This window comes from Bradysia coprophila (genome assembly GCF_014529535.1).
Source record: "Bradysia coprophila strain Holo2 chromosome X unlocalized genomic scaffold, BU_Bcop_v1 contig_26, whole genome shotgun sequence".
Taxonomy (NCBI): Eukaryota; Metazoa; Arthropoda; class Insecta; order Diptera; family Sciaridae; genus Bradysia; species Bradysia coprophila.
Window position 1 is genome coordinate 3,395,266 of NW_023503313.1, and position 13,266 is coordinate 3,408,531.

General features: G+C 36.6%; 1 protein-coding gene across 2 annotated transcripts; it reads right to left on the minus strand.

The window, feature by feature from the left end:
- Positions 1–574: 574 nt before the first annotated feature.
- LOC119069188 (putative helicase mov-10-B.1) lies at positions 575–6,608 on the minus strand. Of its 2 annotated transcripts, XM_037173134.1 has the most exons (18): positions 6,474–6,542; positions 6,188–6,381; positions 5,933–6,119; positions 5,680–5,867; positions 4,990–5,105; positions 4,156–4,247; positions 3,965–4,090; positions 3,717–3,897; positions 2,851–3,173; positions 2,597–2,709; positions 2,214–2,534; positions 2,065–2,157; positions 1,853–1,960; positions 1,614–1,793; positions 1,447–1,552; positions 1,072–1,195; positions 859–1,011; positions 575–797 (listed from the first exon to the last, which is right to left on the minus strand). In XM_037173134.1, exons 2-18 carry the CDS (start codon positions 6,240–6,242, stop codon positions 606–608), a joined length of 2,658 nt encoding a protein of 885 aa, XP_037029029.1. In that variant the 5' UTR covers positions 6,243–6,381; positions 6,474–6,542; the 3' UTR covers positions 575–605. The 2 variants fall into 2 exon arrangements, with proteins under 2 accessions (XP_037029029.1, XP_037029028.1); XM_037173133.1 differs by having other exon boundaries at positions 6,188–6,608.
- Positions 6,609–13,266: the final 6,658 nt, after the last annotated feature.

The following is a 13,266-nucleotide window of genomic DNA, read 5'->3' on the forward strand; positions in this document are numbered from 1 at the left end:
TTGGTGAATTTAGTTAATTGGCGACAAAAAAGACTGCTCATAATAGTGGCGCAGCCAGAAAAAAATCAATCTTATTGGTGAATGTACAGCAAACAGACGCACTTAGATATGTGTACGTCAGTCGAACAACCTGTTGTTGGATGCGTTGGATTGTATTGGAAATGTAGAAAGATTGTCTAAATGGAAATGAAATAAAATCTCTCTCCTAGCAAAATGTGCCAGTTATTTTCTCGTTTTCTTATAAAACCTATGAAATTCATGGCGCGAAGCAAATCATGTACGGAATCATCGAAATATTTGCTATTTGGTTGGCAGTCAGCATGTTTAACATTTAAGTGACGGTCTGTACCAAATATGATTCCAACATCTCAATAAAAGGTCGTAGTAAGTGAGGACAGTAAAAATACCAAGACGAAACTATTTAAAAAAAAATTTATTACCTAAACTGCTCGCAATTTCTGTTACAAGTCAGCTTATTGTCTAAGTCGTAGGGGGTGTGATTGTACAAATAAAGCAACAAAATTCAAATACAAAAATATAAAGCGAAAAAAATATTAACAAAAAAGAAAATTGATTGGAATCGAAGCTAAACACTCAAAAAACAATCACTGCATATTGCGTTGCTGATAAATATAATCGGTTCGCTGTTGTGAGGACTTGCCGTTACATGAAATAATTGCGTTATTTTGTTCGAATATTTCGATGACCTTGCTCCAATTTGCATCCGTTCGTAATGTTTGCGCATCGCCGATGATAATCAGTAATGCCTGAGCTCTACTCAATAACACATTCAGTCGCTGATGGAACGAAAATCATTGATTGGGAATGCACGGTGCAAGAAATTATTGAAAAACTCACCCGAAAATTATTCAAAAATCCAATATTGTCCGACTGCGATCGTACCGTCGAGACAATAATGATTTTCTTCTCTTTTCCTTGAAATTGTTCAACTGACGAAATCATAATATCGCGCCAACCTTTCCGACGACAAGCGTCTTCGATCTGTGTACACTGGAAAGAAATTTCAATTTTAGAATCGACAATCGACAAACCGATTCCTTCATATCACACCTGCTTCTTGTATGGCGAAATGACACCAACATCGGCCTGGCTGAACTTTAGTCCATTTACTCCATTATTAAGCAGTTCGTCTAAATAGAACATGACGCGACTCTGTTCAACTTTGTTGTACCAGCTGGGGAAAAGAAAATGATTGGAAATTTTTTAATGGTTAATCCACGTCAACTCGGTAAACTTTTATCTTAGATACAACATCACAATATTTACATGATGCTATGAGTCTTATGAGAAAAAGATTTGTGGCATTGGGTACACAATACGCATCAATTTAAAAATAAAAATAAAAAATACGAAAACAGACAACGGTCGAACATGCAAAGCAAACTAAAGAAGTTTAATTGGGTATAATGTAACTAGCGAACAAACCTTGTACAATTAGTTTCTTGTTCAGCTTCGCCAGCAGCAACCTCAAAAATCATCGGAAAATTGTTCGCTGGCAACAGTTTCCAGTTCAGACATACATCCGTTATTTCTGTATAAGTAGCCCAATTAAACTCCCGCGAAACGACAAACCCAAAGTCAGAGATTTTTACCTTTTTTCGCGCATGGGATCAATTCGTTATCGTAAAACATTTGGTTCGAGATTTGAATGATAGACGGATGTGATCGATAATTTTGAATCAATTTCGTTAGCACCTTCGGATTGTATCTGTTCGTTACCGGGTCTCTCTTGTATATATCCATATCCATCAGTCGTTCAATCATCGATCGACCTTAAAAGTTTGCGATTAATTGGCGCCGATTGAGTCAATAAAATGGTATCAAGTCCTACCGAGTCCTAACGTTTCGGCTGTTTTTGATGACAATACTGGGCCTAACTGCATTGGATCGCCAGACATAATTATGTGTGCATTGAGTTGTCCCATCGAACTGCAAATACCTGCAAATTTGTAAATTGATGACTGCATGAACGAACCTGTATTTGGCTGGCCCTGGACATAGTAGCCCATGATACGAGATTAAAAATGGGAATACTAAACTCACCGGCAATCGGAATCAACGAGGCCGTTTCTGTTGCCGATCCGCACTCATCGATGAACAAATGTGTAAAGTGATTCGTGCTAATTCGAGCTTGAGCTGAAAATGAAAGCAAATGAATTGAATTGTGCAAACAGGCAAACAGAACTTCATACTTAATCTGCCAGCAACACCGAGTGTACCAACTACGATCCGATATTGATATAATGTTGGCAAGGGTGGGTAAAATCTGTCAAAGAAATTCGATGTATCCAGAATCGATTGATCGGGACTGTCCTTGTTGAGTGACGTCGCATACAGTCGAAATAAATTGAATGCATCGACGTCTCTGTCCTGACTAGGAATGAACTTCAAAAGACGCTGTGCGATTTCATCACAAGCTGAATTCGAGGAAGCGCACACTAAAATTCGGCTGTTAGGTTGAGTCTTCCAGATTTGTAGAATGGCCTCCACAATGGTTTTCGTTTTGCCAGTACCTAATGTGCAATCCGAATGAACAATGGAGTGCGTGGATGCAATTTTTTATATCGGAACTTACCGGGTGGTCCAAAGATTAAATACGGTGCAGGATAGGCGGTACCATGTGTTATATTTTCGACTGCTTGCATTTGCTCCATATTACTACGAATGTCGTTGTTGAAATAGACCAAACTGCAAAAATGCGGCGCGTTTGAGATAAGGAGGAAATAAGAGAGAACGGGAACAGAGTAGCTGAACATTCTTATAAGAACTGGTTAAGACTTTGTCCACCAAAACGTTTGGATCTTTATAAGACATATATCACAGACTTACGAGTTTTGGCTCCCGAGCTGCAACAGTTGTGGTGAAGATGGGAACATGAAGTCGCTCAGATTGTTGACTTTTACTCGTTCGACGGCATGTTGTTCCATTTGATAAGTCAAACGATTCGCAAGGAAATGGAGTCGAAATGTGAGTTTCGAATTGCCAAACTTGAAAAAGTAATCATTGCGTTCCAATCGAAAATAGAATGCGTCCGAGTGTACAGCGATTACATTCCCATAGACACGTTCAGCTTTTGACTTGAATTTGCATGGGCTTATCCAAATTCGATCGTTTTCCATCAAAAATGGCAATTTTTTGGCCAAATTGTAGACCTGGAAATGTTGTTCGTTTTATGATGCAGTCACTTGCAGCTAACAATTTAAATATTTTTGTAATGTTTACTGATGGTGGCACCAGTACGATCGATAGGGCTTCGCGCTCAGAGCATAAAATTAGTCGACAGGAGATTGTTAAAGCGTTAGATAATGGAGGCCAATTGAGTTGCTTTTTGAACTCTCAGTTTGCTCTCATATCCCGATTTCGACAATTTTTAAATTTTTTGTTTAGAGCGGCTGTTGCGGATAACAAGACCAATGGGGATAAACTGATGTATGTGCCAACTCAGGGTACTGAACCCGATCTAATACACTGTACCACCATCGGTTTTTTCGAGTAAATAGGAAGGCAACAGACGATTAGACAGATATTGGACTGTGTGGACCTCTTTTTCACAAGGTGAAGAGGCCATGTCAATTAATCACGGAGCCTATTAATAAGTTTGTGAGTGGCGTAGACAAAATCAAAAATATTTGCAATCATAAATGGTTGTCCTTCTTTTGTCTTTATAGTTATCGAAGTATCAATTGACCACGTACCTTGTATTTAAAAATATTGCCACCAACCGCATGGATTGCCTCATATATATTTTTAACGAAGAGATCATACTTGTACATCTCTTTTTGTGCCGTAAAATCCTCAATGTATATCAGGAGTGATAACACATCCGCATAATTCGCTGGATTTAATCGGAGCGCATCCTCGATGTGTTTCAACTCACTGTAAGGAAACGGATAAACACAATTCGATTATCCACTTTTATCAGTCAATTAGAACAATTTTTTACCGCAATTGTTGATATAATATTCGCTCATCATCGGACATCTCTACCGTACACTTGAACCGTTTTTTGACCAACTCTTTAATATTTTTGGGCACAAAATAGTTTTGGATTGGATACAAAAACATTTTCCTAGAATGGAGCGAATAGGAATCCGGTTGAAAATGTAATTTTAAGAAAATTTATTTAATCATTACAAAGTTCCTTCTGGCACCTTTGGCTCCTTCGGTATAAACATTGGTTCATTGTGCTCGTAAATGCGACAAATAGTTGGTTTATCGGTGAGCACCTGATCGAAAAAATAATTACATTTTGCCTGCTAGTGAGGGATTCTTTTGAATTTCGACTGACCGAAATCGGCGCTATTTTTTCCGGGACTTTTTTATATATGCCTAGTTAGGCCTTGGTCCCTAGGCCCCAAAACCAGTCTCAGATAATTTTGATCATCCATACCTGGCTGTTGGTCAATGGTGCTAAGTCGAAAAATGGGGTTTCGTAGTCCGGATTTCATTTACCTAAGGGGACAAGGACACGGTCGTGTATGGGTTCGTTGGAAAGCTGAGATGAAGTACTCCCGGGGCAAATATTAACTTCAAAAAATTTGGTGATAAACGGCCGAAAATATGACATCCGGAAAATTTCTCAAATACGACGGAATCCGGGTGAACTTTGACGAGGGCTGGGACATCACTAATGCAATTATTTGGTTAAATTATAACTTATTATGAATTTTTTGAAGTTAATTTTTGCCCCGGGAGTACTTCATCTCAGCTTTCCAACGAACCCATACACGACCGTGTCCTTGTCCCCTTAGGTAAATGAAATCCGGACTACGAAACCCCATTTTTCGACCTAGCACCATTGACCAACAGCCAGGTATGGAAGATCAAAATTATCTGAGACTGGTTTTGGGGCCTAGGCACCAAGGCCTAACTAGGCATATATAAAAAAGTCCCGGAAAAAATAGCGCCGATTTCGGTCAGTCGAAATTCAAAAGAATCCCTCAGTATCTTTTACCAACCGGTGCCTACCTTAAAACTGTGTATTTCAACAAATTCTAGACCATCAGATTGATAAATGATTATCATGTTGTTCAGTTCAATTTGATGGATGAATGATTCGGGAACTTCAATGCAGATAATGTTATCTGAAGTAAAACGGAAGCGGATTAAGTTCACAAGTAATTTGTTTATGGACCAGGTCCAAGTTGTAAAGTTGTAACATTGAGTCTGATAAATTATCGCTGAGTAAAAAAGTAAGAATAGAAATACAGTATGATGGAGTTATTCACAAAATACGTTAAATAGGTGCTCTTCATCATATTTTGCGAAGGAATGTGGTGTGTGTGTGATTGTGTTTGGCCCATATTTTCTGTCAAAATAGATTTGACTATTCTTTATGCACTTTTGCTGCGTCAAATCTATCGAAAATACGTGTAAGATCTCACTTCATCGTGTGACGTTCAGGGACTATTTTTTGAGAAAACATTTTCCAATATTTTTCAAATATCGAATTTTCCAAAGTTTTCAAAAAAAAAACTTTGTGAAAATTCGGGAAAGTATGGAAAATGCGGGAAAACCTAACAAAAAGTGAGAAAAGTTGGGAAATAAGGTAAAGTGTTTTCCCAAAAATAGTCACTGGTAATTACGTATTGAAAATGTATTTACCGGTCGGATTATAACATCAGCAATTTTAGGTTTGTACCACCAGTACCAACTTACCTCTAGGCAACACGAACGGTAAAATATCGTTTTTCCAGTAGTTAACAAAACTGCCAGTGGAGAAATAAATATGACCAATTTTCAAGTCTGTCTGCTGGGAAGTGTTTGTTATAGCGACCATCAAGTCCGATGACTCGTCGTTTGGTGTAGCCAGCTTGCAATGGATGGATAGTGCTTTTGTATAAGCACTGTAAATTGATACAAATTGTGTTGCGTCCATTTTTTCATTCGATTCTTTTTTACGTTTGCTTACCTCTCAGTGAAATGCGACATTCGAAGTATAATTTTGGATCGATGAACTTTGAAATGATTATTACGATCATCGGCTAATTTAAAGTTACACCGGCAGATATGACAACAATGTGCGGTTGGTTTGAATTTTTTGGCGATATTCCGAGCAAATGTTCCTGTCGATCTTGGGGTCGTAATTTCAATCGGTTCTGTTTGATCGAAAGAAAATGATCAAATTGTTTGTGTTAACGCTTTGAAATTGTAAGGCCGAATTCACCTTGATCGGAATTGGCCGATGATGTTAGTGACGTGGCAGATGAAATCACGGACATTTTTAATGTGGCACAAGAAAAACGTTACGCTAAACAAATAAATTCTTAACACAGCAACTTTTCGATTCGAAGGAAACAAATATTATTCGAACACAATTGACAAACGTAAATTGTATAATAAATCTTAGAAAAAAACTTGCTTGAAAAATATGAAAACGAAAAAAAAATAATTGAAATTGTAAACGAAATTGTTTCTAGAAAAGTTAGAACTTGTGTAAAAACTGTACAAACTATTAAATCAAATGGGCGGTGAATTAAATATTGTTCAGCACATGTAACTCTGACAGCTGACCTCCAACAAATATTTTTCACAAAATCAGGATCGCGTATCAATTCTACCGTCACCTACTCTTTCAAATCTGTATCGGCTCTCTTTTAGAGTGAGTAAAATAGTCTGGTGTGCACATATAGGCTGCTGTTTGTAATTTTGACTGAAAGACGACAAACAATCAGAAACACTTGGTCAGACTACTTTTTTTTATTAAATTTATTATCACTTCTTCGTGGGGTACGTGTGAAGTACAAAAAAGCTACCACTAAAAATTCATTTGCGGTCATCCCCTCAAATGTAGTTTTTGTGCAAGTTCATTGATCAGAGTAATATTCGGGAAAATGTGATCAACTTATTTACACAGTACTTCAAAATCGTCAGTTACGACTAGACTATGAAGTTTCACATAGAGAAACGTTGTCGTAGAGCATTTAATTATCCGCTGCAGCAATATTCTACTCCAAGTCGATATAGAAATTCTTTTGTTCATGATTCTATACTATGTCTCTCCAAAGAAGTACTACTTTAAATGTGAACATTTGCAATTTAATGTTCTAGGCTGAATTCAGAATGCTACATGCGCCGCATACCGTATACTCCTTAAGCTTAAGAGGGATTCTTTTGAATTTCGACTGACCGAAATCGGCGCTATTTTTTTCGGGACTTTTTTATATATGTCTAGTTAGGCCTTGGTGCCTAGGCCCCAAAACCAGTCTCAGACATTTTTGATCTTCCATACCTGGCTGGTTGTAAGTGGCCAAAAGTCGAAAAATGAGGTTTCGTAGTTCGGATTTCATTTCCGTAAGGTGGCGAGGACACGGGCGTGTATGGGTTCGTTGGAAAGCTGAGGTCAAGTACTCCTGGGGCAAATATTAACTTCATAAAATTTGATGATAATCGGCCGAAAATATGACTTCTGGAAAATTTCTCAGAATCGATGGAACCTCCGTGAACTTTGATGAGAGCTGTGACCTCACTAATGCAATTATTTGATTAAATTATTACTTATTATGAATGTGGAGGACCTCAGCTTTACACCGATATCCATATTTAGTAGTTTGGTACGTGACTACGTAACAGATGAAAACTGTGTGTTTCACTCCGCCAAACTAGTAATAATGCTTATCGCTGTAAAGCTGAGGCCTTCCACATTCATAATAAGTAATAATTTAATCAAATAATTGCATTAGTGAGGTCACAGCTCTCATCAAAGTTCACGGAGGTTCCATCGATTCTGAGAAATTTTCCGGAAGTCATATTTTCGGCCGATTATCAGCAAATTTTATGAAGTTAATATTTGCCCCAGGAGTACTTGACCTCAGCTTTCCAACGAACCCATACACGCCCGTGTCCTCGCCACCTTACGGAAATGAAATCCGAACTACGAAACCTCATTTTTCGACTTTTGGCCACTTACAACCAGCCAGGTATGGAAGATCAAAAATATCTGAGACTGGTTTTGGGGCCTAGGCACCAAGGCCTAACTAGGCATATATAAAAAAGTCCCGGAAAAAATAGCGCCGATTTCGGTCAGTCGAAATTCAAAAGAATCCCTCTAAGCATTTCTTTCGATTTCGATCAGTATGTAATAACACGGGACGTGACAACAGTAAACAGTGACGTATGGTTGTTTTATTGACCTCGATACTGTTATCAACGCACCACGGTTGGACCGAACAACTTAATTTTGCAAAGGTCGTGAACATGGGATATTTTTATGGAAAATGATAGAGGGTTATGCTGTGAGTGATTAACAAGCGAAATCAAAATCCTTTTGCAGGGATAGCATATAAAATTTCCAATTATTTTTTCGCTTGGTGATTAATTTCATCATGACGCACGAATCATAATCATGATCTTGACTTCCTGGAGCTTTTCTTTTCTTCGTGATTTCGAATCACACTATAGCCAAATTTTCCAAGCAAGAACGTAGTGTTACCATCAATTGCTTCACTTCACTGTGGAATTGGTAAATAAGGTCTTTAGATATTTCACTAGAAAAACTGTGCGTCTAAGATTACAGGTTCGACAATGTTTTTCATCGATTCCAAAAAGATATATAAGAAGACTTATTGTCACCGACATTATTTTCGGTGCTCTATTTCACCAAAAATATTATTTTTCTAATATTCCAATATGATTGGCAGTATCACACTGGGATCGGCATTAACACAAAACGGATTCAAAGTTTGCTTTATTTTCAATTGAAGATTTTATTATCGAAAAGCGTTTGTAATAGTTTTCTTCCGTTGAGGCTGTATAACCCTTTGTTGAATTCATATTTTTTCGGGTGCGTTCGAGTTCTATTATTACCGGCGAATTTTCAACCAATATGTATGTTCCTGTGCCATCCATTGTATGGATTCCATACACATCTCTTGAAATACAGCTAAATATATGCGAATTATATTGCAAAGTGCTACATAACCATTCAATGATGCTAATTTAAAAGCTCTTAATTGAAATTCATCCCGTATCATCCAGCCGATATGATAATAGAACATCAGAGTTCAGCTATTTAGCCGAAATCACAATTAAGTTAAATTCAACTTATTACCACCTAAAACTCTTCGGGTCTTTGTTTGGATAACATTAAACTTCTAAAAAGGAACAAAAAGCACCTGTATGCCTTCACATGACAACCAAAGAAAACAATAGAAACTTAATGGGAAACGAACAATTCATTGTACAAGTTTAAGATCTTAACATACATGTATATCCATGGATTCATGGTCTATACATATACTATCTATATTTATACGGATTTTATTAAATAGTTAGTCTGTCTCTTTCTCTGCTATGGTAAAACCGAATTTATGTAATCTAGATCAAAGATTAAAACAAAAGTTAATTTTCACCACGTCCAGAAAGGGCTTTTAAGTGAACTTCAAAGTAAAACAATTTCAAAGGATTTTTTCCTTAAGCGAAAGTATATAAATAATTGGTAAGTGCACGGTTATAATACCGTATAGCAGTAAATGTACCGAACACACATATATATATTTTTGGTGTTATAAAAGCATTTCAAAATCCGGCTTACACTGTTCTCTACATCCTTAATGGTTAACTTTTACAAAAACAGTATATGTATCTGATTATCATTTTGCTAAGCAGGATACAAAGTAAACCAAAATACGAAAATTAACTACATTTAATATTCTTGTTTGTGGGTTTTCGAGAAAAAAAAAAGGATTTTATCTTGTAATGTGAAGGGATGAATTGTTACGAACTTTGTTTATTACCTCTACAAAATGCGTAGTTGGAGAGCCGTTAACTAAGAAATGAGAAGAGAAAAAAAAATGATAAACGAGCAAAGAATATTTCAATTTAAAAAAAAATACCGGGATTCTTGACTTGATGTATTGTACAATACTCTTTTGTATTAATAGCGAAATGCTTTTCGGAAACTAAGGTTTGATTTCCACTTACAAAATTGATTTTTTTTTAAATTTTTGCTTTGTTTACTTGAATACAAAAATGAAGACTATGAAAATGAAGTTTGCTATTGACATTTATACAAAAAAAAACTGATTACATTTCATCGAAGCAAATTCTAATTGGAATCTTTTAAAGCTCGGTAATTATTTTACTTGAAAAATGAAACGCGTGACAACACGTAATCCTTCGGCGATTTCTCAGCTTCGCCTCGTTGCGCAAAAAAATTTATGTTGCGTATTCCGGGCATATTTATACAAACTACTATACTATTGTATATAATGAATAACAAACAGTGACTTGTGATTAATGTCCCAATGGAATCTGAATGTACTACACAGATCGTATACACATCCCATAACATATGTGGATTAAATTTTCTACACATTTTAAATCTGGTGGTCTGGGTCGTTGTACTAAATAAAATGTAGAAAAGCATATCCCAGTAAAATATAAGCTGTGCAGTGCACTGATGTGTTTACCTGGATATTAGATTATTCAGACTGCTAGTCTTATACTACCTTGATAGTCTATGCATCTCCTTGTTATGTCGACACATTTTCAGAGCAAAAGAATTCATTTCCAAAAAAACGAGTCCTAAACTCTCATCATTTTAAATTAAATCAAAATATTATTTTATTACGAAATTACCTCATGAAGCATTTGTTCAATTTGTAAAAAAACAACTGAAAACCCCCCTAAACGAGAAATAAATTTATTATTTGCTCCAATGCAATTTCAATTTAATAATGTGCGTACATCTTAAAATAACAAATGTACTGCTGTTGTTTCAGCATATATACCTTCTTAGTGGAACAAAAACAGAAAATTTATGTACTGCTGCCAGTTGATTTGAAAACGTAAAAAAATTGATAAAAATTTCACTCTCATAATTACATTTTGACTCAAAATTTGGAGAAAAAAGTTTATTAAAAATTAAAAATTTATTGGAGGGACTGTCGTTCAGACCTAACAACTACAATTTCATTTTTAAATTTCTTTCAACTTTCACACCCGATTAACTTTGATGCAAACGGACTGAGCATTGGGATTATGCATTCCTAAAGCTGAGAAACTAAACTGCCAGAACAAACATTTTAGGAACCAGTAATGAAATGGTGTGACTCACTAATCTTAGAAGTATAACAACCCACGCCTTTCAGTTATAAGTTGCACTGCTTACAAGTGCTTATATGCGTTTTTATCACTGCTGGCGTTGTGGCTATTACACCAGTACAAGCACATATAATCAGTCTGCTTGCATACGTGAACCAACTGATAAATGAGCTTCAGTTTCAAAGCAAACTTCGACACAAATTTTGTTGACTTTGACTATGTTGCACTGAAAATAATTTTCTTTCTTGATATAAGCCGTAAATAGGAGCGAGCACCTCTGTCGATTTGCATTTTTTTCTATTACATTGTGACGATAAATGCACTCAAAGTACAGTCAAACGCTCGCAAAAACTAACTAAAAGTGGTTATCTCATAACACAACTGACATAAAGTTCTATTTCATTGATTATTTCCTCGGTCGGATTCACATTGTAAAAATTTCAATAGACGCTAAAGAAATCAACCTATTTTAAACAAAATTTGAATTAGGTTTTATATTCATTATTATTTCCGGGCGAAATGTCCACTAACTGCATTGAGTGTACGCTTAAACAAAAAAAAAAAATTTCTAAAATTTAATCCCCTTAAAATGTACTATGTGTAACGGCGGTCATATTTCGGCTAATGTGGTGTGGTGGTAGAGTCCAACATCCATCGCATCTGTGTTACATCGGCATTAGTGCTCAAACATCCGTTCGATTAAAAATTCATTACTGCTGAAAACTCATTTTCAGTACGGTGCTTAAGCTTCGATAAAAGACCAATAATACCGGATGTGTCTTCCGTCTTCTTATTTTAAAAGGCCTAAACCATTCGTGTATTATTTTATGTTTTATTTTCCTCTTTATAGCAGTAGGTTGAAATTTTTTGGTGTATAATAAGTCTTGTTTGTGGAATAGGTTCGATGTTCTTAAATAATAAAGTACTGTAAGAGACTTACAGACAGATCCACTTTTTCGTGTAGCACTTTAATAGGTAACATGTACACTGCAAATAGTTATGCTAAGTAATTTCGTATCCAATATAAAGTGATCAGAAACATTACAGAATTGAATCGTTTGCAGTGTTGTCAATTTAACTACATTTTTTCCCATTTTATAAACTTGACTTCAAATATTTCTAAATTCAGTTCTTTCATTATGTCGAGAAGAAGATGGATTACAACGACGAAATGCACTACAAAAATAACTTGGATCAATGAATTCAATAAATTTCCGGTAAATAGTCGAATCTCTCGAATCTTCATAACACACTCCTATTCTAAAGTAACATTAAAGTTTCCACATGCTACATGGCGTGACAAGAGACGAATCGGGTTGATAATATCTCAGATAGCAAAATGTATGTTTAAAAAAATGAAGTAAAAGATTTTGCCATAAGAACTAAATAATACTTACTTACTTACTTTACCGGCACTACAACCCATTAAGGGTCTTGGCCTTCTGCAACATGCTTCTCCCAACCGGACCTATCCGCGGCTACCGATTCCCAACGTGTGACACCGATTGTTTGAAGATTTGATAAGACTGCATCGCACCATCTGGCCTTTGGTCGACCTGCACTCGTCTTCCCTTCAGGTTTGGTTTTCAATATTTTCTTCGGGATACGATTCTCCTCCATACGTTCCACATGACCAAGCCACCGAAGTCTATTCAGTTTGATGATCCTGACTATGTCTGGCTCTCCATAAAGATGTTTTAGCTCAAAGTTGTATCGTCCGCGCCATCTGTTTTTATTAGGATCCAGAATCGGTCCGAATATTGTACGCAGGAATTTCCTTTCAAACGTGAGTAACGTCGTTCTTCTCTTTGTGTCATGCACCACGACCCAGGTACACAAATTCGTTCACCACCTTGAAAGTGTGTGCGTTGATTTGTACATTCTTCTCGCGAGGTCGGTTCGAATGAGTGATGATCATGCATTCCGTTTTTGTGTCATTCACCTTTAACCAGAGGTCGGAACCTTTACTCTCCAAGGACACAAAGGTTTCTTTAACAACTTCCATATTTTTTGCCGATTATATCCAGGTCGTCTGCGAAACCACGTATTTGACTGGATTTGGTGAAAATGGTGCTGCTGGTGTCTGTCTGGGTGGCCCTCACTGCTGCTTCAAGAATCAGATTGAAAAGCAGCGTTGCGAGAGGATCTCCTTGGCGTAGTCCTTCCTCAATGTCAAACGATTCTGACAGTTTGTTTCGAATC